The sequence below is a fragment of the Chlorocebus sabaeus genome, chromosome 22 (assembly GCF_047675955.1).
Source record: "Chlorocebus sabaeus isolate Y175 chromosome 22, mChlSab1.0.hap1, whole genome shotgun sequence".
Classification (NCBI taxonomy): Eukaryota; Metazoa; Chordata; class Mammalia; order Primates; family Cercopithecidae; genus Chlorocebus; species Chlorocebus sabaeus.
Window position 1 is genome coordinate 20707614 of NC_132925.1, and position 25911 is coordinate 20733524.

The following is a 25911-nucleotide window of genomic DNA, read 5'->3' on the forward strand; positions in this document are numbered from 1 at the left end:
AAACCCTCAATTTTTATTTTCAAACATGAGTTTCAAATTATACACAATTTTTTTTAAAACTTTGGAATTGATAGGAAGCATATAGTTGCTTTTGGAAGATTTGGCCACACTAGCTAGAACAATTCATCACAGAAGGTAGTTACAATCTTTGAACTCTGCTACATATATTGATATTATCCACATGAGGTTTTCCTAGGTATTTGGTTTTCTAAGTAGTATGGATGTTTGCTTTGGAAATTTGTTTAGGCAACAGATATGAAAATATATAGAGAAATATATATGAAAGTAACTTGTTGCTTTTCTTGGAAGTTGAAAAAAATGCCTGTTTATGTAACCATGTCTATTACAAATGGATCACATGTTTCAATGTAGATATAGCAATAAATACCCATGAGTACGCTAATCTCACTGGAAACGCATCTTTAAAGAGGGACCAAAAACGTCATTCAAACCAAGTCATTTAGGAGATCAGGCACACGTGTCCCCAAGCCATGTTCTCCTGGACGGCTCTGTATGAGAAGCAGCCGCTACCATGTCAAATAATTTGATTCTTAGAAAACATGATGACTGTTACTTCCTGTCATAGGCATTTCGTTAGGACTTCATTGGGACAGCCCACCAGGGTTCAGGTTCCTTGGCTCCTTAAACCAAGGATTCATACATTTACCCGATTTGTTCTGAGGTACTTCAGGACTTGATGTAGTTTTGGGTCTGGGACGGGGACGACGTGTCCGTTGTGTTTTAGGAGCTGAAGGAAGAAACTCTGGATTACTCTAGTGCAGGTGGCTTTGGAGACAAACTTTAGGTTTTTAAAGGTATGTCATATTTCCTTGAGATTTAAGTCATATGTCTTTTAAGATTAAAATATTTTCTATTGTGTTAATTTTTTTAATCACTGAAAGATTCTTGAGACAGGAAACTTACGTATAAAATCAAGTTGAAAAGTGAAGAGACTCATACCTCTTTAACTTCAAAAACACTAGAGCCAAACTCTGGATGATAGAATCTTAGGCTCACACTAAATCTTTTGAGTATGCCAAAGAATCCATGATACCATAAGAACTGTTAGAGTTTAGCCAGTTTAGATAAGATACAGCCACCAGCAACTGTGTTTGAAATTTAGCTTTAGACATGAATGCTGTTTAGACAAAAGCAGATGACACAAATTCAAATAAGATTACATGGTAGACTCTGAACTAGGTCCATGCATAGCTTTTGAAAATAATAGGTAACTTCTAAGGATCACTAATACTCTAATATAAAGTTGAAGGACAATATAAAGTTGAAGGACAGCAGAGGATGACAAGATAGTCCTACAAAGCTGATGACAATGTGATTATGATAATGATGGAATGGATTTGAAAATAAGCAGGGAAAAATTATTCAGGAACACAGAATATCATTACCTAATGTTGTTTCTGGAATCTTGGTTCTAAAAGTATCAGGTTCAAGGACTGTAGAAACAACTAGACAAAAATAATAAAGCAAAGAGATTTAACTTGAATATTAATTTCACACGTCAATTTTTAAGCTTCAGAACTGAGAGAAAAGTAAGACTTGTTTTTTGCAGATTTGGTCAAACCATGGTTAGGCACTCATTAGTCTCATAAGATAGACTTGCAAGATAGCATTGCACTCAGTTTAATATCACTATGTGGTCAACAAGACATTCTTCTAGATGTTTGATTATCTGATTCTTGCTACATATTAGTGGAAGATTGTTGGACAAGCTTTTTACACATTTGCATAATATATGCTTTTGTAACTGTACTGAAAAAGGCATTTATCAGTCTACTTGCACTTCTATAGAAGTTGGGATAAATGTCTTGTTATCTACTGTTTAAATAACTATGGGTACAATAAAGAGTTCATATGTATGAAAGCATAAAGAACACCATGTAATTAATAAACGGTGCTCATCAAAATCTCAAAAGTTTTCCTTGATTCAGTAAAAGTTAAGAAACTGTTAAACCTTAATAGAGATGAATAAAGAATCAGCCTATCTGGAATAGGCTTCTATTATGGAAGTCTATCATTAAAACTTCCAAGACTTAGGTACATTTTACAATTTAAGAATTTACTATAAACATCATTCCTTGAAACAAAAAAATCAATGTTACACAGATCCTAATATAATAAAAAATAATATGAGCAAAGAAACACTGTGCTTCCCTACAATTGATGAGGAATAAGCAGCATAAATAAGGGATAGCTGGAGATTCGTGTTTGAAATGCAGCTTAAAGTGGTCAATGCTGTCGAGATAAATGCACATGATTGCATGACATAACATTGAACAGTTAAAAGCAGTTTGATGTCCTGATAATAGTTCATGCACAGTTCGCTCAAATTCAACTGATAATTTGACATAGAGTCTAACATAATTTCAAGATAAAGACTATAATGGAATGATGACAAAGAATGACAGAATGGTCTTACAATGAAGAAGAAACTGACTACAGTGGTATGACAATAAGCAGGAAGAGCACTATTTGAAGGACACACACTCTCATTACCCATGGTTTTTGGAGCTTCAGTTCTGAGAGTACCAGGTTCAAGATCTGTAACAGGAACTAATTAAAAGCAATGAAATAAACACTTGTGAAAAGCCAGTAAATTATATCTTTCCAGTATAATACTGCTTCAATCAGTATATAGCGATTTTAAGAAATTTTCTGAAATTTGATACTTGTTATTTGAAGACTTGGCCATCTTATAGCCAGATAAACAATTTTTTTAAGAGGCACTTAGTCACAGCCTACACAATTTGGCACACATCTCAGTAAAGCCCACATAATATTCTCGTAGGTGTCTGAGTACTTAATTCCAACTAGAAGACTTCCTTAGAAGCTTAATCAGGCATTTTGCCAAATATATACTTATCTAACTGTCCTAGTAACTGTTGGCATGTTTGTGGAAGCTTTAATAATGTGTCTAAATGGGCAAGAATATAGTCAACAGCCTGTTTGAGAGAAGACATAGCAAAGAATAAAGCAAAGTGAATCTTACGGAGCTTTCATTTGCAGTAAAGGCACTCAACAAATCAGGATAAGGGACACACACACAGAGTTGCTCTCTACTCCCATCATAAAAATGCAGGACCCTAGATGGATGATGCTTCTTGGGTCAGATGCAGACTTTCGAGTCATATCTTCAAGGACTTTCTTCAGCTGCTCTTACAAACCCTTCCAAATGCAGCTGTCATCACTACTTAGAAGCAGAATCCTGTGTGTTTCTGGAAGCCTGTGCCCTCTGACTTGCCTCTACCCCTCCTGTCTTTCTGACTCTCTTCATCTCTAAGATTTTAAGACCCAACTTCTTTCCAATTATTTATTCTTATTCTTCATAACATTTTCTTTTTCTAAGCTTATAGATGTGTACAGCACCCCTCAAAACAAGTTCAATTTGCCCAGATACACTCTCTTGCTTCAATCTTTGGGACAGGTTTTGACCTTGACTATACTACAGAGTAAGATGTGAAAAACAAGCTTCCTCCTCCTGTGATAGCCTCACAGTTGTTGATGTGGCTGTGGGAAGACAGAAGGCACTTAAATATTTTTCTAGAAATAAAAATGCAAGTTCTATTTAAGGCATTTTGTCTTTATGAGGACAATTGAATGAAATAAAAAGTAGTAAATAAGAGGCCGGGTGTGGTGGCTTACGCCTGTAATCCCAGCACTTTGGGAGGCCGAGGCAAGCAGAACATGTGGTCAGGAGTTTGAGGCCAGTCTGACCAACATGGCGAAACCTGTCTCTACTAAAAATACAAAAATTAGCCGGGCATGGTGGCGCACGCCTGTAATCTCAGCTACTCAGGAGGCTGAGGCAGGAGAATCACTTGAACTGGGAAGCGGAGATTGCAGTGAGCTGAGATTGTGCCATTGCACTCCAGCCTGGGCAACAGAGTAAGACTCTGTCTCAAAAAAAAAAAAAAAAAAGTAAATAAGATACATAGTAAGAGACAAACCTGTATGCAGAAAGTGCAAGGAATTCACCTGCTACACAGATCTATCCCAATTGTGTTCTCCTTTGCTAACTCAACAGGGGGAGCAGCAGCAGATCATTTTGTGCCTTCACCCACATGGTGCTCACACGGGCCATCACTCCCATCGTTGGCATCCATTATAAATTCCCGAGAACTGCTAGGATGAGCTACTTTAACCAGAAACCCGAATTTACCCGGTTTGGTCTGAGGAACCTCAGGACTTGGTGTGGTTTTAGTTTTGGGACGTGGACGACGAGTTCGTTGTGATGTTTTAGGAGCTGAAGAAAGAAAACCTTCAGTTACTACAGAGTCCGTAGTTCAGAAGCTATGAGTAGCATGACATATGGTTTGAGATCTCTTAAAACTTACTAGATTTTCTCATATTTCAGGAAATACGTCTTTTTAACTTTTTAATTAGAAACATTTACTATTATTATAATAGTATGTCTCCTTTTACAATTGAAGAAAGTTTTTTGGGAGAAAGTGTCACATTCTAAAATGAAATTGCTAACTTAAGAAGTGAACAATAGTCAATAGGACTCATCAAATAAAAAGGTTAAGAGTCACTGCTAAAATATCACAGTGCTGGTAGTCAGTTGTAAGTTCTTTCACAATTACTAAAACAAGACCACATAATTAACAAAAATGTCAATCAGAGAATATCACATAGATAGCAAAAATAAGTGAGTAAGTAGAACTTTAGATTCATAAAGGAACTCTTTGGTACCACAATAATGTTAGAATCAAGAAAACTGCATTTTAAAGTCACCTTTAACAAAAAAGTTGGTTAAAAAAACACACTGGATGACAAAATAATTTCAGATGGTTACATACCCAAAAGATAGCCTGAGTTAGGTTCATGCATGGCTCTTTTAAAAACAAAGGGTGATTTAAGAGTCAGTATTTTCAATACCTTTAGGATGAAGAATATGATGGAATGACAACAGAGAATGACGATGTAGTCTTAAAAAGCATAAGAATCTGCGGCTATGATGATGGAATGGGTTTGACGATGAGAAGGAAGGACACTTAATGAGGATTGCAACGTGCTATTACCTTGTGTTGTCACCCAAGTCTCAGTTCTGAGTGTAACAGGTTTGAGCTCTGCAGTAGGAACTGACCAAAAGTATTAAAATTAACCAAATGATTATTTTAAATGAATGTAAACTCAAAACTTTTCTTCAAAAATGAGTCTTACTAGTATAATACAGCCTATAGAATTATATGGCAACCTTTAAAACTAAAAAAGTAGGCAGTTGATTTCCAAAAATTTGATACCTAAGACAGGTACCTAAGTCAGGTACCTATTTCCTTATTCCTCATTCTGGTTATCTAATTAATAATCCAAAATGGACTATGTAGGTATTGCTAGGAATTCATCTCTGGAAAGAGATAGAGGTCTTAGCATGATGAATTGAGTAGGATATACCTCCATTCTGAGCAAAGAGAGAACATGCCCTCATGTGGAAAGAACAGCTTGCTGATGTCTACCAGATCAAATCCCAACTGCTCCATCAGGGACCTAGGCATCTCCGCCATGGGTATCCATGGTCCTAGTGAGATTCAGAAGGGATTTGCCTGTCATCTTGAAGACCTTTTTTTTTTTTTTTTTTTTTTTTTTTTTTTTTTTTTTGAGATGGAGTTTTGCTCTGTTACCCAGGCTGGAGTGCAGTGACGTGATCTCGGCTCACTGCAACCTCCACCTCCTGGGGTTCAAGCAATTCTCTGCCTCAGCCTCCTGAGTAGCTAGATTACAGGCACCCACCACCATGCCCAGCTAATTGTTGTATTTTTAGTAGAGACAGGGTTTCACCATCTTGGCCAGGCTGGTCTTGAACTCCTGACCTCATGATCCACCCACCTCGGCCTCCCAAAGTGCTAGGATTACAGGTGTGAGCCACTGTGCCCAGCAAAGTAAGACATCTTTTTATCAATTGTCCAGTTAGACTGTCTCCTCTGGTTGGTCTCTACTTGTGTCTCTTCCTTCTGATTTTATTCTTCCCACCCTTCTACTCATCCCTGTGTCTTGGTGATTTCAAGGCTCCATTTCTTCTTAATCTATATTTCCCTTCTCCAAATATTCACACACTAAGCATATCTTGTTGATAGCACTCCAAAACCAGTCTCATATTTGCACAGATACTGCCCCATACCATCTTTTACTTTATTTACAAAGGAAAGGCTTCTGTTCTCAACTGTCTCACAGGTCTGAGGATCAAAATGCATCTCTGACATCTGATGTATACCCCAAATGTGCTAATATGATTGGGAGGATATCTAAGGCACTTAATGTTTGTTGACTTGAGCTGAATATGTCTAATTTTTCTAAAGAAGTTTTATTTTTAAGAGATAAATGGAAGTTAATAAAATGGACAGTGCCAGAGAAGACTGCACAAAGGAAGCATGAGGCATTCAGTTGCTTCACAGATCTCCTAACAGTGTTTCTCTTACAGTTTCACAGTGGGATCTGCCGCTGACCATGAGTTGTAGCTTCCCTCTCACAGGGGCCTATTGGTTACTCCCAACCACTGGAATCACTCTTAAGACCATGCTGGCTTAGGCTGCAGGGACTCTTTAAACCAGGAACACATGGTTTACCTGGTTTAGATTCAGGTACTTCAGGATGTGGTGTGGTTTTTGTTCTGAGACGTGGACGACGTGTCCGTTGTGACGTTTTGGAAGCTGAAGGAAGAAGTTCTTGGGTTACTACATAACTACACTATCTATGATTCTAGAAGCTGTGCGAGGTAAAAAACATGACTTTCTACTGCTTGATAGGTGTTTGCCTTTTAGTTTGAGATTTATGTCACATACGTTCCTCCTTATAGATCTTTTATCATAGAAAGTTCCTTAAGACAAAAATCACTTTTTAATTTGAGAAATAAAGATTAGAAATTTTAATGAAAATCTCATAGGGTAGCTTTACTGGGTACCAAAAAGGTTAAGTACTATTGTGAAATTTTAACAGATAATGAAGGACAGTTCCACTAAATCTGAGATTTACAACTTAGTCTTTCAATTTTTGGCACATATTCTATAGAGCTATTAAAATCTGAATATATTGTGACCTTACTAGAGACAAAACAATAAATTTCTACGCAAATAGAAAAAAGGGTAGAAATTTAGGTGCAAAATGGGTCCTCTTTGCTTTATAAGAGTTAATAGCTTTATCTGTCCAGGTAGGAGTTAGAAACCCACTAACATGTTTGAAACACAGCTTTATCACAAACACTGTTTAAACAAAACACAGAATAACATGACAATTCAAGCAGGCCATATGGCAAATAAATGTCTTCCTGTAGATTCATGCATAACTGCTTCTCTTAAAAGCAACAGTTAAGAGTCTTCATAATTTTAAGAAGAGTTGAATGGCCATCAAGAATGACACTGTTGTCACATGAAACAAATTGAAACTCTAGGTTTGACAATAAGCAAAAGCAGCTTTTCGAAAACACTGTATATCAACATTACCTAATGTTGTTGAGGCCTCAGGTCTAAGAGTGACAGGTTCTAGGACTGTAGCAGGAACTGACCAAAACAACACGTAAATCAAAGAGATTTTTAAACATATGAGAAGTTAGAATACTCACATGCAAACAAATTTTACTAGTATGTCAATTCTTCCGGAGAAACAAAGAAAAAAATTAACTTCTTAACTGAGGGGAAGAATGCGTGTTTGTTCATTGATGATTTGGCCAAACTACAGGTATGGGGAGTCCCAGGCTTAGCTTTTGAACTATGTTGAGGAGCTTAAAGAAGTCAACATGAAATTCTATTAGGTTTTTAACCAATGAATTGATATGAAAACTGCACTGGAAAACATTTTAATGCATTTATCTCACATATACTTAGAAATTATCTTAAAAGATACAATTACTCTGTACTTCTGAACATGAGCACTTATTACGTATAAGTAAACATGGATAAAAGAGACAGTTCATATGTTTGAAACCGATATAAAAAATTAATCATTGAAGTGGACTATGTTCATCTTGCCAGGAACTCATCTATAGACAGAGTTTGAGATCTCTGTCCAAGCCATGACACTTACTAAGAGAACAGGGTGGTCACTCAACCTGCAATAACTGGTAGAGCATCTGTCTGCTGTCAGCCCAGAATAAAGGGAAATCAAAGGCTTTTGATGTCTCTGTATCTTCATCTGGCTTGATGTACCCTTCCAAATGCACCATCATCAACAGTCATATATGACCATCTAGAAGGAATCCATCTAGACTGGACTGCCTTTCTAGCTGACCCAACACATGTGGTCCTTCTGCTCTAGTTCATTCTTCCCTCCATTCGTCCAAATCCTCAGTGGGCCCAAGGTCCAAGTCCAGCCCACCTCGATCTTTTCTTTTGAGCTAAAGCATAAAGATCATCACTTTATGTTTGTGTCAGGCAAGCTTATCTTCAACTCCACTCCTTCTGCAGTAAAATAACCCTCCTACAGCTGACATATCACCTATGCATGGTTGCCAATGTGGGAACGGGAATATGCAAGGCACTTAAAATTACATTTACTTGAACTGAATATGTTGGCTCTGCTAAAGAAGTTCTACTTTTAAGATGTGAATGGAATTTGACAGTAAGAAATATACTAATTATGTGGTTTCAAAGAAAAGTCTCACATAGAAATAATAAGATATGCTGGCACCAGTTGGGTCTCAGCCACACATTATTCTCCTTGAATGCTGAGCAGAGGAGATGGTACTGATGATGCCTCATGCCCTTGTGCTTAGGGAGAATAAGACCTGTTGCTGCTCAGCATTGGCACTGCTTCAGTCCCCACTGCCACAGGCTGCCAGGGATCACCCTTAAACCAAGGAATCACAGATTTACCGGGTTTGGTCTCAGGTGCCTGAGGGCTCGGTGTAGTTTTAGGTCTGGGACGTGGAGGGCGGGTTCTTTTTGATGTTTTGGTAGCTGAAGGAAGAAAAAGCCTTGTGTTACTCTAGGTCTTAAGATTCTGGATACTGAGGAAAGGTTTTTCCAAAACTTGTCAGATCTCCTAAAGTTCCAGGAACTTTAGTTGTTTTCAGTTTTAGTTTTTCATTCCTTTTATAACGATGTGTCATTTTATCATTGATGGTATTTTTCAGGCAAATTCATGTATACAGTCAAGTTGCTCACCCACGGAGCGAAGATTAGCACTTGTATTGAGAAACTTACAGAACTTCCTCACTGGTAAAAAAAAAAATGATTGGGGCAGAGTATTCAATGAGACAGGATAGGAAGTTAGGGTCACATTAAGGAATAGGTTTATAATTTAAGATTTCAGACTTCAGTAATTCCCTAATTGTCAAACTAGTAATAAAACATATCATTACTTAAAGCACCAATAAGGAAAGAAACATACTGGGTATTTTTTTTTTTAAATCTAGAAACTCAGATGTGCAAAGGAGAGTAAGAGTAGGCATTATTGCCAATCAGTTTAGATAAGAAATAGATCCCAATTTGTTTTAAACTCAATGTTAATATAGAACTCTGTTAAATGAAGCATGAGATGATATGATAATTTCAAATGTGCCACATGGCAGGTAAATATTTTGAGTTAAGCTCATGCCTGGCTCTCATAAAAACAACATGAAACTTGTTTTTAGGAGGCTTCAGTATTCTTCAGATGATAGAAATAGTTGAATGGTCACAGGCAGTGATGTTTGCTGTTTCATCAAGGAAGACATGGTGTTATAGGGATGAAGACTGAATGGACTGTGCAACAAGCAGCAAAAGCACTTGGCAAACAGCCAGGTAATGGCAGGGTTGTTACCTAAGGTTGTTGCAGGGGTCTCAGTTCTAAAAGTAACAGGTTCAAGGTCTGTAACAGGAACTGAAGTAATAAAATAAACAAAAGAGATTGTAAAAAATATGTGGGAGCTATAGTATTCACATCAAAATGTATCTTGCTTGTGTAACACTGCCTCTGGGATAATTAAACATTTCTGGGAAGGGCATTAGGACTGAATTATATTTCCACCCCCGAACCCCAACACACCAAATTCATAATGTTGAAGCCCTAATCCTCATAGTGAGGCCTTCAAAGGGATGATTCAGGTTAAATGAGGTCATAAGGGCGGGACTCTACTTCAACACGACTGATGGACGCATACGAAAAAGAGACATGAGTTGCACACACAGAGAAAAGGCTGTGTGAGGATACAGTGAGAAGGCGGCCATCCGCAAGACAAGGAGAGAGGCCTCAAGAGAAACCACGCTTGTAGATACATTGATCTTGGACTTACAACCTCCAGAGTTGTGAGAAATAGACTTCTGTTATTTAAGCCTCCTAATCTCTAGTGCTTTGTAATGGCAGCCCTTTTTCTTTTCTTTTTTTTTTTTTTCTGAGACGGAGTCTCGCTCTGTCGCTCAGGCTGGAGTGCAGTGGCCGGATCTCTGCTCACTGCAAGCTCCGCCTCCCGGGTTCGCGCAATTCTCCTGCCTCAGCTTCCCGAGCAGCTGGGACTACAGGCGCCCGCCACCTCGCCCGGCTTATTTTTTTTGTATTTTTAGTAGAGACGGGGTTTCACCGTGTTAGCCAGGATGGTCTCGATCTCCTGACCTCGTGATCCGCCCGTCTCGGCCTCCCAAAGTGCTGGGATTACAGGCTTGAGCCACCGCGCCCGGCCGGCAGCCCTTTTTCAAATGGAAATTGTGTTTTTTTTTTTTTTTTTTTGTCTAGACTTGGCCAAACTATACCAAGTACACCATCTCATGAGATGGTCATCATCTTCGGTCTCTCTTTAGCACTACATGAGGCAAAGAATTTGTCTAGTTATGGTGTTTATCTGAATATAATATGGAAGACTTTAGGAGGTTTTAAGGCATTTATTTAAATATGTTTCTAATAATTCTCAAGAAGCTCATGAAAAACTAATTTGCACTTTAGTGGATGCTGAAGAGAACATGTACTATATGTTTATCAAATTATGGTTGCAGAAAAATTGATGAAATATCCAAATGGTCATCACACAAATAACTAAAAATGACTGATAATCTTGCTGGGAACTCCACTTTGGAAAGAACTTTTCACTTCTGTCCAAACAATAGCACTGCAGTGGCTGCGTAAGGGGTGGCCACTCAGTCTGTGGCATCCAGTAAATCACTATCCACACTTAGCAGAGGGAAAACATGATCTAGTGTGGAAGAAAGATTTTTGATGCTCATGAGAACAATGTCAGGCTCAATGAGTGAGACATTCAAGCCCTCCTTCCACTTTCCACGGCGTCATCCAAATGCAGAATTACCAACAAAAATGTTTTGGCTGACCCTAGAAGCAGGATCTCTGCCTCTTCTGGTTGCCTCTATTTATATCCAATTTTTTCATCTTTGTTCATTCTCACCTTCCTATTTGTGCAAATTGTGATGTGACTTCAAGGCGCAAATTCTTTCCTGCCTCTGTTGACACCCAAATTCATTTTTTACTTTAAGACCCTATAATAACTCTAACACTTAACATTTATATTCCCAAGAAAAATCTTTAATTTGCAAAAACACCCTGGCTTATTCTCATTCTCTAAGCTTTTCATGTGGGAAGTTTTTGTGTTTAGCCTGCAGACTGCGAAGTAAAACATGTCTCCTACTACAGAAACGGAAGATCCTGCAGGTCTCTTCTAAACTGACTCCTTGTCAACCATCAGGGGGTAACAACCCTCTGGACTCCCTCACTAAGGGGTATGTGAATCTGTTATTTCTATCAGTGACAGGCTCCTAAGCTCCATAAACCAAAGACCCTATATTTATCTGGTATAGTCTCAAGAGTAGCCATACACAGAGTGGTATTAAGTTTGTGCTGTGAGTGATATGTTCAATGGGAGGTTTTTGGAGATAGAAAAAGATAAACTTTAGTTATTTTAAATCTTATGCTTCTGCACATTGTAGGCTTAAAAAAATCTTTAGCTTTTCCAAAGCTTGGTAGATTTTCCTGAGCTTCAGAAAATATATTTTTCTAATGCAAAAATTTTGCTCCTACTATACTTTATCTTCTGTTATTTAAGATACTTCAATAACAAATTTGCAAATATGCAAATTTGACAGATTAAAGCTATTAATTCAGATACTTAGGATTAATATGCTTATCACATTCTAGAGTGCCCTGCCTGGATTAAAAAGGTTATAAATCATCCAGATTATGATGGAGACTAGGGGGAATTCAATTTATACTAAGGATGGGTTTTATTATTTAAATCTACTAGCCTTGATCACATTATGTTAGATAATTCACTAAAAATATTACTCATACATTAACAAAATAACAAAAATAACAGGCAGATTAAAAAGGTAGATGTTTGGGAATGGTTGTAAACGGGATAAAAAAGCAAAAATATAAACCCCAATAAAGGAAAAAAATAAAGAGGGAGGTGTACAAGGGATGTATAAAGAAACTTCTGTGTTACAGCCTGGTTAGCATAGATCAGGTCAGAACCTCGCGAGAATATATGAAATCTCCCTTCATAGAGAACTCTGGTTAAGCCAAAACCAAAATGATACGATAAACATTTTAAGTTATAAAGCAGGAAAGATCCCAAACTAGATTCAGACATAGCTCTCTTATGAGCAAGAGGCAACTTGTTTCATGCATGTTCAACCGTTACAAAATCAAAAATGTAATTGAATGGCAATATAAAGTAGAGTAAGCTGGACAGTGAGCAGAACAAGCACTTGCTGAAGATCAGAAAGCAGCGTTACCGAATGTTGTCCCTGGAACCTCTTTTATAGGAGAAACTGGTTCAAAGATTGTAGCAGGAACTGGCCAATAAAAAAAACAAAACAAAAAACACCAACAAAACATTAAAAATTTATAAAAACTCAGAACATTCAAAAAGAATTTTACCAGGTCATGATGCATCTGTCCAGAGCACAAAGCAAACACAATCAGCCTCCTGAGCTCAGAGAAAGGGGCACCTGTGTCCTTGGCTACCAATTCATCTCTTAGGAGGAATGGTCATTTACTTTGTAGTCAGATAATTCAGATAATGGTCCATGTGAAGTGTCCCAGGAGTTTTTCTCATTCTTTAGTGATCTGAACCAAACTAATAGAGCACAGTAGACCATACGCATTTTGCTGAAAACTCATCTTTGGAACAAGACCACGAGCTTTGTCCAATGTGAGTACTTAAGCGGACAAGAAGAGGGCCAGCCCCTCAGTCTGTGGTATACAGTTGGGCAACACCCAGAGAAAGCCTGACTGCACAGGGATGCAGATGATTCCTCCATAAAATCCAAACTCCTCAGGCCAGCGTTCAAGACCCCTTCTCACTTAGCTGCAGACACCTCAATGAAATGTTCTCATCAACACCTAGAAGCCTGACAGCCTCTGGCAGTCAGAGAAACTGCCTCCTCAGGCTTGTTTCCATACATTCCCTGCCTTTCTGAATTTCTCCATTACTCTTCCCCCAGAATGATTTTCCCCTGAGAATGATTTTTCTGTTTTTAAGTGGTTGTAAAAAAGAGGAAGAAAATACTACAGGGACTATACGGCCCAGAAAGCCTAGGAAATTTACTATCTGGCTCTGTCTAGAAAATGTTTGCCAACTCCTGCCTTAGATCCTTATTTGTGACTTACATGACTCCTATAGTTACCAAGAAATAATCTCCCACTTGCACGAACATATGCTCCTTCTCTAGCTGTTTCACTTTATCATACATTCAACGTTGAAGGGATGAAGATAATTGAATGAGAAGTGAATTAAATAGACGTTGAGAGAAAAGCATAAGGAATTTGGCTACCACATCATCTCCCCAGCCCTGTTCCTCATTGCCTGGTCTGATGTGGAACCAGCTGCTGACCCTGCCTGGCTACTTCATTCTCTTTGCGTCCCACTGGGGTGGGCTGCTAGGATTCCTCAAGCATGACCTACAAATTTACCCAGTTCAGTCTGAAGCTCTTCGGGACTCGGTGTGGTTTTAGGTTTGGGATGTGGACGACGAGTTCGTTGAGGCACTTTGGGAGCTAAAGGAAGAAAACTTCAGGTTAATACAATGTGTTTGGTTCCAGAAGCTGTGGATAAGATTATATTTGTTATAATTTCTTGACTTCCAAGAAATGTTTCTTTTGGGTTTGAAATATTTGCCCCTATTTCAATAAGCTGTCTCTTTCTATCATGTAGTTTTTTCTGAAGAACAAAAATCACATAGAAATATGAGGTTACTGATGATATTTCAAGGAGCTTCTCACAGGGATTCCTGAATGAAAAACAAGTTCTAAAACCTTGCTGAGTTATGGCAGTGATGAGGGCAGATATAGGGTGATTTTATATTTGTGATGGTGCTTATAATTTAAATTTACCAGCCTTGGGCATATTTTACTCTTTACTTGGGAAAATTTTACTCTTTACTGAAACAAGAACACATTCTTACCCCGAATGCCCCCCCCCCCCAAAAAAAAAAGAAAAAAAAAGAAAAAAGAAAAAAGAAAAAAAAAATCATCATGATGCAGACAGTAAAAATGTAGAAATTTAGATCTGCAAGAGAACTCTGTCACACCGTAATAGCTATGCCGATTTACTCAGCCCAGATCAGGGACAGACACCTTCACCCCCAGCCTCCAGTGATTATATTTGAAACTCAGTAACAAAGAATGTGGTTAAAATGTTATGTGGGAGGAAGATGTGGGGAATTCAAAGTCATCACATTGCAGATATATAAACCGACCATAAGTTCATGCTTGGCTCTCTTACCAACAAGAAATTGTTTTAATACTCTTATATATTTTAAGAAGTAATTGAATGATAGAGGATGACACAGAAGCCTTGTGAAGTGAGAGAAGCTGTGGTTATGATGGTGATGAATAGGTTGGAAATGAGCAGGAGAGGCAGATGTTGATGGACATAACGTGCTATTACCTACTGTTGTCCCTGGAGCCTCAGTTCTAAGAACTGGTTCGAGGATTGTGGCAGGAACTGATCAAAAGTAATAAAAGAAACCAAAGAGATTTTGTGAATGCATGAAATGTCAGAACATTCATCTTACCACTGAACATCAGATTTCTAAGGCTGCAAAATTAATTCTTAATATCATAACTCAAAAGAAAGTGGATGCATTTTTTTTTCCTTTGAATATTTCTCCAAACTGTAATCAGGTACTCATTTGACTCAGAAGATAGTCAGCAACAGCCTTTGGATTTTGCTGAGCATCTCACTGAGGTCAACAGTAAGATCTTGTTGTTGGTTAACCATCTGATTCTAATGAACACTAGAAAATCTGGCTAGCCATTTTCTTAGAAAAAGATATGGTAAAGACTAGAACTTTGTGGAAGCCAAAAAACCAAAGACCACTCATTATAAGCAGTAATCAATAATGACAGATAGAACATTTACATTTGAAAGCAAACACAGTGTAGCAGAGAGTCCCTATGGTGATCCCCAGTGGTTTCTTTCTCAGGTGTTAACACCTTTGTGTCATCTCTTCCCCTTGAGTATGTGCTGGATCCCTGACAACTTTTTAACCAATAAAATAAGGCAAAGGTGATGAGTGTCACTCTGTTGAATAGGTGCATGTGCTGGGAGTGTGTCTGCCATGCTAGCACAAGGGAGAGACAGGGAGGGAGAGACGGACAGGGAGGGAGAGATGGACAGAGAAGGAGAGAGGGAGAGGATGGATTATATAAAGGTGTTAACCCCAGGAGCAGGGAATCATTGGGAGGTTGCCCTAGAGTTTGTGCACCACACATACTAACAGCCAAAAGGAAGCTGAGACTATACTCATTAAGAGACTAAGTCTGTAGTAAACACAGCTGTACTTAAGTAGCTGAAGAACCAACTCTCAGTTTTTGGTATCATTGGGCTGGGTATCTTCAGTTCTAAGAACAGAAAAAGCATGATCCTGTGCAGAAGTAGGAATCATTGAACCCCCCTAGATCAAATTTAAGCTCTTGAGTAGACATCACAGCCCCCCAAGAGCAGACATCCCATCCCCCTTTAATTCATCACTGAACAGGAGGGTATCAACGAGTTATCCCCTGTCTGGTGAGCCAGCTTCAACACATTCCCTGCTTAACAGCCTCTGTTCCCTCATCCCTCTACTCATCCAGTTTCTATGCTGGTTTCTAATTATCCTGGACATTTTCCTCCTCTAAATATTTGCCATGCTTCTAGGAGGTGGCATTTATACCATATAAGAAATTATATTTGCATAAACATGCTGCCTCATATTCATTTCTAACTGGTTATGCATGAAGAACTTTTGTTTACAACTACAGTGTAAACTGGGAAAGAAAACATTCTTCCCACTTCTGATGTATGGACTAATATGGCTTTGGGGAATTAGAAGGGACTTAATAAAAGTAGTTGATTTAAATGATTGTGCTGGCTCAATACTGAGCAGCTTTATCTTGAAGACAGGAATGAAATAAAAGAGCGAGAAGAGTAAATAATCATCAACAGAGAAGATCCCTACAAAGGAAGCAAGAGGTGCTAAGCTATTCATGTTCTCCTCACTAACCGGTAGCTTTCACTCTGAAGAGATATATAGGGCATGACACAATAGATTATGTGTACATAGAACTTACAGTCCCAATCATGGTAGACTGCTTGGATTCTATAAAACAGAAACTACATATTTACCCAGTTTAGTCTGAGGTACTTCTGGATGGGGCGTGGTTTTAGGTTTGGGATGTGGACGACGGGTTCTTTTTGTTGTTGTTGGAGCTGAAGGAAGAAAATTTAGGATTAATATGGTGCTGATGGCTCCATTCACTGTGAATAGGATGACATAACTCTAAGTTTTAAAATACTTGTTAGAGTTTGAGTTGAGAGAACTTTGTCACTTTGGCTTGAAATTTTCTCCCTCAGATTCTTAATAGGTTTTCTTTGATAACTGAAAGTTCTTCAGAGACAAGAATTATACATATAATTATGTTTAAGAAAGAAACATTAGAAACTATCATTATTTTCTCGAAAGTGTCCCTAATCCAAATCACTGCTTAACTCTGAATGGTGTGAGAAAGGTTCTAACCAACCCTACACTATTCACTTATAATTTAAGATAACTGGGACAAATTTTCCACTTGGTAATTTACTAGACTAAGTATATAAAATTCACAGGAACATCAATAAAGCAAAAAAAAATTATATAGAACTTGAAAAACAGAAAGGTGCATAAAGAAACTGCATAATATCATCATTTGATACTGTGTTGCTGCTCTAAATAAGGAATATATGGGGAATTGTAGTTGGATCTTGGCTCTAAGAGTATAGTTCAGAGACTCAGACGTGACACAATTTCAAACTGGGCTATGGAGCAGATAGCTGTCTTGAATTAAGTCCTTGCATATTTCTGTTAAAAAGAAAGCTTTCCATATTTTAAGATGAATACTGTAATGAGATGACAACAAAAGATGGTACTATTGCCTATACAGCACCATAACGAAATCTGACAATGAGTAAGAAAAAGCACTTGCTGAAGGACATAGAGAGTCATTACCTGAAGATGTCCCAGGAGTAATAGGTCCAAAGTCTGTAGCAAGAAATGATCAAAAGCAATTTTAAACAGAAATAAATGTTAAACACACGAGAAAAGCCATCATTCTCTTGAAAAGTGAACTTTACCATTATAGCATTGGTTCTATAGCCACAAAGCAAACATTTTGAAGTTCTCAAGTGAGGGTACGTATTTATTTGCTTTTATGAAACAGATATAACCTCAGCATCTGTAACATGGTTAGCTACCAGTTTTTCTTATTTTTATATTATCTGATAATACAGTAGAAAACCCTGCTTAGAAAAATCTTACAATATCTAATAATGTTATGTTTAAAAATTAGGAAAAACTAATGTGAAAGTATAGTTACACTATAAACTGGAAAACAAAGCCCTAGTTCGTGATGATGCAATTACTGATATGTTTAAGCAGATACAGTGATGAGTGATTAAAATAGATAATGTTCTTCTTTGTTGAGCGTGCACCTTGGAAAAAGACCAAGACTTCTATTCAAAGGCATACAAAGAGCCAGATATAGAGGGTCATTCAGTCCATCAAACTTAGTGCATCTCTCTGTTATCAGCACAGAGAAGGCCTGACCCCTAGGTTAGGAGAGCATGCTGGAGCCAATTGGCTCAAACCCAATCATCAAAGTCAGGCATTCGAAGTGCTCTTTGTAGATCCATCAAAAGCAGCATTACTGTCCAACTAAAAGAACTTTGCCTTTCTTACAATCAGGTTGCACTTACAGTTCCTATCCTTCCAATGTCACCCTCATACGACACCTTCCTGCCTCTGTTTATATGATTCCTACCCATCCACCAATAAACTATAGGGTCTACAAATTTCAAGGTCCACAAGATGAGCTCTTGCTCTGCTGCCTGGGCTAGAGTGCAAGGGTGCAATTATAGCAACTGCAGTCTCGACTTCCTGGGCTCAAGAGATCCTCCCACCTCAGTCACCCAAGTAGTTAGGACTACAGGTGCACATACCTGGCTAATTTTTCTTAAATTTTTTGTAGAAATGGAGTTCTCCCTAAAGGTTCACATTACACTTATCAGCCCACAGATGTTTTGCTTTTCTAAGAATTAACGATGTGCTTAACAGTTGGTAAAATTTAATACATATTTGCTTTTCCTCACACTCTTATAACTCAGGTAAGTCATTTGTTTTTTTCTAAAATATTCCTCACAGATGCAAATGTTCAAAATGTGTGACAGGTTGAACTAAATATGCTAACTAGACACCTAATCAGGTCAGTTTTTGCTGAGCTGAGGAATCAAAGAGAAAAATGTAATGGAATGTCAGAGAAGCAAATAAAATACGCAGGCCATCATTCTCTTGAAAAGTGAACTTTACCATGATAGCATTGGTTGCAAATAAAATATGCAGGCACCAAGAAGGTCCTCACACAAGCAGTGAGAAGTCACAGGTATCACCAGAGCACTGTGTTGGTAGCAGCTGCTTTCCATGACTTCGGCCTTCACCCCAAGGGTCAAGTAGGTTATAAGGTGGCATGTGAAACTGCCACCCCCATGCCACATCCAATGGGATGCCACAGGGACAAGGAACCACATATTATTTACCTAGTTTGGTCTGCGGTGTCTCTGGGCGTGGCGTGGTTTTATGTTTGGGACGTGGACGACGTGTTCTTGTTCGTTGCGATGTTTTTGGAGCTAAAGAAAGGAAACTGGTTATTGTAGCCTTATGACTCCAGAAACCAAAGAAAGGATTACACATGGTTCTAGTTTTTCTAAAGTTTTCCTAAGTCTTGAGAAATTTGTCTCTTTGGTTTAGCATTTTCTTCTGATCATCTATATGCAAAAATATGTATTTTTGGTCTACTGACAGGTCTTTTGAGACAGATGGAATATATGTAATTAAAAAAAAGAAACTGCAACTTTATTATTAGTTGCTGGTATAGGATTTTCAAAGAGGGCCCAGAGTCAAGGGAAGTCAGACATAGGCATATAGACATCACATCAGAGAGGGACCCAGGCCCACCTGCTTTTGGGAGAGTGTACTAAGATATTACCTGGCTCAGACACACATTCCATTAAAAGTTATTAGTATAAGCACATTTTGTTTTCTAAAATAGTTGGTAGATAATAAAAATTCTCTGTATATCTTAAAACAACAGAAAGTAAGATGCCCATAGAATTACAATTGATATTTATCAGGCAGCCATTCCTAATTGTATTTGAAATTCAGCTTTAACATAGAACAGTACTGGAGCAGAATCACAGGCTCTGTCAAGCATTAAAGCTGGATAATATGGGAAAAATGGGACACAGACGCTGTTCGCTAGTGGCATATGGCCTTATAACCAAGTAACTTGTTTTAGGCACTTTCAATACATTCAAAATGAAGAATATAGTTCAATGACAAGAGGATGATGAGAAAATCTTATGAAAGAAAAACCCTTAGCCCAAATAGTGATGGAATAGACTAGACAATGAGCAGAAAAAACTCCTACTTAAAGACATAAGAGGTCATTACCTAATGTTGTCACGGGAGCCTCAGTTCTCACAGTTACAGGCTTAATGTCTGTGGTGGGAACTAACCAAAAGCAATACAATAAACAATGGAGATTAAGAAATATAGAAAAAGAAAATTAGTTTGAAAATGAATCTTCTTAACCCTTTAATGTCTTAAATGCATTTTCTGAACTCTGGGAAAATACTATTTGTTTTCCCCTAACTAGCCATACTATCATATCCATTTATTTCACAAAATATCCACACCCTTTGCATCCCTATAAGGGCAATGAAAAATATTTTTCTGTATTTCATTATCTGATCCCAACAACATAAAAAACCTGGACCCAAGAAAATCTTAGTTGTCCAATATACAATTTTAAAGTACTCTAAAAATTTGTTATCAAAGCTTCCACTGGTATTTAAAAAGTTTTCACCACCATTATTAATTTGCTTTGAGAGTGGTAGTTGTGAGGAGATTTAGAAAAATCTTCTCAGTCTATTTACTGGAGATCTGTGAGAGTTGTGCAAAAGTCTTGTACCTTTTATTTGTGATAAATGTGATATTGCTTCTTAGTCTGCCGCCTTATTCATTTATTTCAAATGGCTAATTAGGAGATAATTATTCAAGTAGAAAACAGATAATTAAGAAAAAGGTCTAAAAGGTAATGATACAACTTTTATGTTTAGATAAAAAGGATTTCTATAACATTCTGAAATTGATTATACATAGATATAAAATTAATCAAGAATTGTAACTCTCTGGTATTAGCATCTCCATTTATCTTCCACTAAACCCGGAAGGCTAAATGTAACATTCAAACATCTCATCCTCAAAAAACTCTTTAGGCATTTATAGAGAGGCTGACTTTCCCTTACTGCTCAAGACATCATAGCAGAAAGTTGGTTTACGCCACCACTGAGAGCATCTTCAGAACCAAAGGCATATTTAACAGAAGAGATGGAGGAAGCCAGGACAACAGGATGACAACAATATTTATAACTAATTGCCTTCAAACAAAACAGAGAATCCTTATTTTGTTTGGAATTTTGCATCACAAGATGAATTTAGCAACAGAAAGATCAATTTGCATATGAATAACGTGGAACAGGAAGAAAGGACTTTTGCGAGAAAGAGACAGTTATGTACCATCACGAGCTCCTTATAAACACATTGAGGACAAACTCCAGCCAGCTCTTTCATTGCTCCCCTCCCACATCCATAAATTGCACCCACACAGAAGCAGAGGTTTCAAAAAATTTTCTGGTTTGAAGAATGAATATAGACAGAGTGACTGTAACTCAAGCAATCTGAATGTCTCTGAAGGTGATTGAAGAAAGAATAACAATTACGTGTTACAAGCTGAGCAGCAGACGGAAGCATGCCTAATGATGTTAAAAAGGCCCCTGCTGGAAATAGTAAACAATCTTTAAAAATGAAAAAAAATGGTGAATGACAATTGTGCATACTGTAGCTAATGAAAAAAGAGATGAGAGGGGCAAGTTCAGAGAAACATTGTCCAAGAAGGAAGAAAGCATCATTACCTATGGTCATCGAGGGAGCTTCCGTTTCAAATGCAACAGGCTCAGAGACTGCATCATAAAAAATAAACAGATATAAGTAACAAAAGCAAGGAAGTCTAAACTTTTGGGTGCTCACTGGTGTTTAATTCAGAGGACAGAGAGCCTAGTTCATTCTAAGTTAATACAAATTGCCTTCCTGATAGGTTAATTTATCATGTGAGATGCTTCTTAGCAAATTAAAATTTTATACTAATTGGAATCTTGGGAGAAACTTTCAACTTCAACACAGTTGGATTCTGAGAACTGTAATATAAATATCTTCTTATATGGTAGGAAATTACTCAGTTAATAGTTACTGTTTAAATGTTGGTCGGGCACGTTGGCTCATGCCTGTAATCCCAGCACTTTGGGAGGCCGAGGCGGGTGGATCACCTGAGGTCAGGAGTTCGAGACCAGCCTGGCTAACACAGTGAAACCCCATCTCTATTAAAATACAAAAATTAGCCAGGTGTGGTGGCAGGTGCCTGTAGTCCCAGCTGCTGAGGAGGCTTAGGCAGGAGAATCACTTGAAGCTGGGAGGCAGAGGTTTCAGTGAGCCAGTTGTACCACTGCACTCTAACCTGTGTGACAGAGTGAGACTCCATCTCTAAATAAATAAACAGAATAAAATAAATGTCAATAGAGTATTTTAGAGGAAGCTAATCCCTGATTAGCAAGTCTTCTTTTGAGTTGTGCCTATAAATGAAGAACAGTGCCAGCCTTCCGTGTGTATTAACAGTGCTTACTAAAATCACCTTCAAAAATGTTTCAGATACAGAAAACTCAGGCTTCTGTTCATTACAAATTCAGAAAATAGGCCTAAAAAAGCTTTACAAAAATGAAATGCCAGTCAATCAGGTATAAAATTTACTAATTTCCTACATATTGACTTGTTCATTTAGCACTTAAAACATCAGTGTGGCTACTTGGAGAAGATAATGAACAAAATTATGGTATTTGGGTTTCTATGATTTATATGATATGACAGATTGTAAACATTTTCAGCGATGTTTCCAAAGAAAATCCTGTTAAGCTAAAGCACTGGAAATTGTGTTTACTGGATTTAGTTGGTGGCATGTCTGGTTCTGCTGTGGTTTGGGGTTTAGGAAGTAATTGTTTTGGTGGTTTTGAACCTGAAGAAAATTAGAGTGCCATAATTAGTGTTACAGCTGAGCTGTGAATGTGAAGATTAATGTTACTTACACATTATTTTCCTATTTATAAGATCAAGGCATTGAAAGTAATGATTACCAGGCTGAATTTGAGGTGCATCTGGTCTGGGTGTGGTTTTAGGTCTCTCAGATGGTTTTGAGGCTAAAGAAAAAGGTACTACAATTAGCAAAATGGGTCATGGCTGTGACTGTCAAAATTAAGGACAAGTATGCAGAACAAAGACACTACAAATTCAATGAATCTATAAAAATTTCTGGGGTGTGGGAAGGGTGAAAAGGGTGTCTATTTTAACTACACGCTAGCATAATTAGTTTTTTCAGAAAGGAAAAATCATCACTAAATGCTCAAAATGTGTTTTTGAGCAAAAGTAATGAGGACTGTCATAAGACGTTTTTTCTATACAAATAATTCCAAAATAGACAAAGTATATTAGTTCCATGTCTTTGATCAAAAGGTTTTCTTCAGTATACAAACAGTAAGGTAGAAATCTAATTTCTTAGGAGGCGATCTGGAAGTAATCCATAAACATTTGAAATTACACATGAGAAATAATGTTACATGGCTGCCGATGTCTGGGATTTTCCAAAGGAAAGCCGTGATAGATTTTGAAACTATAATGAAATGATTATAATCAAACAGTTTTAGTACTAAAAACAGTAAAACCAGCCTGGGCCTTTCAATGTTGTCAACTTCCAAAGACCATCACTAGTTTTACATTGGACTCCAATCAAGAACAATCTTGGTGCCTCTAGCGATCCAAACCTACTCAAAAACATTTTTCAAAGAAACAGAAAAGCCGAAGAAGCCATTTTTTCATGCAGCTTTTTAAAAAGAAGAAAGTCTTAGAAGTTGAATCAGCAAAGCAATGAAATGCTGACCATGGCACTGGAGTAACATTTTGCTATTTGTTCAGTTCAGGATGAGCACAGAGGTCCCTGTCTGAGAAGGAGTTGATGGTTTTCTCAACCCCACGAAACATATAGGGCAGACAGAAGGTCAGCAGAGAACCAGGAAGTTGTGTCCAAGACCACAGACCTTCCCTAAATGAGCACACTGGATTGTTTTAGAACTCTCCTATCTTTAGGATCTTCAGACCCAGACAGGAAAGGCGAGGAAAAGCATGGGATGAAATTGGATGAGGTGGTGGAACTGCGGTCATGCCTGTAATGGAGAGTGGGGAAAGCAAAAGCTACAACCCGTGAAAGCAGCTGGGGTGGAGGGAGTAGAATTACCAGTTGTGGGCACCAAGGGCTCCGGTGGTATCGTGGCAGGTTCCAGAGCTACAGAAGCAAACACCAAAAACATGAAATATTTCAAGAAGTGGCATCTTGAGGAGGGAGACATTATGCCTCAAACTGGGACACTCTAGCTAAATGATGCATTTTTTCTGAACGTGATTTTCCCTTTTACATTTCCCATTTTCCTTTCTCCTTCTTGCTTTCCCACACCTCATCTGCCATGAATGTATATCATAAGATTTCAAAGTGCCTTACATTAATAATTCACTTAATAGGTCAGTTTTCTGCTGTGTGTACCTAATAAGCATGACTGCGAATATAAACATATTATATGAAATATTACATATATAAAATGAATATAGAAAGTGAGTACAGATGCTCAGTCATAAAAGTCAATTCCACTGGTTCACTAAAGCCCAGCTGCTCAAGTAGCTGATATCAAACCAGAAGCTGCCATATTCCACTTTCTATGTTAATTGGAACCCGAATATCACATTTACCCGGTTTGGACTTGGGCACTTCTGGACTAGGTGTGGTTTTAGGGCGGGGACGGGGGCGGGGGCGACGACCTGGTCTTTTGGTCTTTCGTGGTGCTGAAGAAAGAAAATTAGCAAGTTAATACAAGAAGCGTGGATTTACAAACTGATGATAAATATTACATCCATCTTAGAAGCATATTTAAACCCTTTGATTTACTGTGGACATGTTTCCATCGGTTTTGCAAATTTCTATCATTGTTTACATAGTTAAATGAGGTCTTGAATAATTTTTTTTGGTCAAAGATTAATAAATAAATGTCCAAGAGATCTCTCTGTTCTTTCATTTTGAGATGGAAAATCTCAAAACTTTGTACAGCTTAGAGAAGATAGTCACTCAAAAATATTGAAGGCATATGTTCAATAGGAACATGAGAAATGTTGCTTTTATAAAGCCATTTGGGATAAAAATTAAAATTTGGCCTAAGATGTAAACGGATAAATTTTTCATTTACAATATCCACAAATCAACAAATCCACAAATCAACAATATATGCAGAAGGCTTTGAATTCAGTCATTATTTCAAGAAAGGCAACTTTTAAAAAATGAGAGTTTATAAACGATATCTATAGAACTTTTTTTCTGAAGAACAGCGCACTCACACACACAAATGGACATTAACGTATTAATTCATTAATGTGAGTCTGTCAACTCAGATACCAGCAGTCAGGAAAAGAGGAAACGAAGGTCACCCACTCAATAACTCTATTACCTAATGTTGTTGTTGAAGGTTTGGTTTCCAGTGTTTCAGGCCCTAAGACAATGTGAAAAAAATCACCAAGAATCAAGATCAAAGGAAAAATGACATATATTTAAAACATGGAATATGCTTAATTTTTAATTACTAGGTTGAGCAAATATAAATGGTGAAACTTTTATCCACATACAAAGTTTCTTTTCCACTTCAATAAATTCCTGTGTTTTCGACAAAGCGAACAAAAAAATGTAGCCAGTCAGTTAAGTTTGGAAAGAGAAATGGAACAAAAAGGCATGATTCTCATTTGGAATATGTGACTGTAATAAAGTAACCAGCAGTTCATGTTATGAAGGAAAATATGGGTAATTGACTAAGATGGCACCAGAACACTTTTTTTTTTTCCTCTTTTGAAGAAAAGGAAGCTATAAAGATTGGGGTTGGTTTTTTATTTCTCTCTGTGAGTGGATTTCCTAGTGACACATCAGGGTATTTAGATCTGGAAAGACTGTGACACTTTTCAAGAAAATCTGCAAAAGTTAGAGTTCTGACAGTAAGAAAAACACCTCCAAAAGAGAAAACATAAATACGTCCTATGAAATTCAGGGTCCTCCCTGGCAATAAACAGGTTAGAACAAGTTCAGGGCGTATTCCTCAAATGTAATTGAAGGAGAATAAAAAATGTATCAAATTAAAATTAGCACTGCTTTCACGGGTGTCTCAGAACCACTGCTAAGTCAAGCACAGGCTGCGAGTATATCTCTGGGCAAAAATGGCTGGAAAAAGATCTGAAGGAAAATTAAGAAATATTAGGCTGGGCACGGTGGCTCATG

General features: G+C 37.7%; 1 protein-coding gene across 33 annotated transcripts in view; it reads right to left on the minus strand.

Moving 5' to 3' along the window:
* The window catches only part of ABI3BP (ABI family member 3 binding protein), a 244085-nt gene that overhangs the window by 65414 nt on the left and 152760 nt on the right, over nt 1–25911 (minus strand). For 10 of the 33 annotated variants that reach the window (XM_007986002.3, XM_007985986.3, XM_007985993.3 and 7 more), the window contains 21 exons: nt 25097–25138; nt 24348–24440; nt 23842–23889; nt 22688–22750; nt 21419–21466; nt 19896–19955; nt 18983–19072; nt 17400–17432; nt 16541–16624; nt 14822–14878; nt 13846–13929; nt 12666–12725; nt 9751–9810; nt 8823–8906; nt 7455–7511; nt 6582–6665; nt 5040–5099; nt 4178–4261; nt 2515–2571; nt 1407–1466; nt 668–748 (listed from right to left, as the gene is read on the minus strand). The exons of 2 other annotated variants lie outside the window; for them this stretch is intronic. In XM_007986002.3, the coding sequence (XP_007984193.3) occupies nt 668–748; nt 1407–1466; nt 2515–2571; nt 4178–4261; nt 5040–5099; nt 6582–6665; nt 7455–7511; nt 8823–8906; nt 9751–9810; nt 12666–12725; nt 13846–13929; nt 14822–14878; nt 16541–16624; nt 17400–17432; nt 18983–19072; nt 19896–19955; nt 21419–21466; nt 22688–22750; nt 23842–23889; nt 24348–24440; nt 25097–25138 (1389 nt within the window). Of the gene's footprint in view, nt 1–667; nt 749–1406; nt 1467–2514; nt 2572–4177; nt 4262–5039; nt 5100–6581; nt 6666–7454; nt 7512–8822; nt 8907–9750; nt 9811–12665; nt 12726–13845; nt 13930–14821; nt 14879–16540; nt 16625–17399; nt 17433–18982; nt 19073–19895; nt 19956–21418; nt 21467–22494; nt 22570–22687; nt 22751–23841; nt 23890–24347; nt 24441–25096; nt 25139–25911 lie in introns of all 33 variants that reach the window. 21 more of the 33 variants (XM_073009682.1, XM_073009683.1, XM_073009681.1 and 18 more) reach the window with 14 other exon arrangements.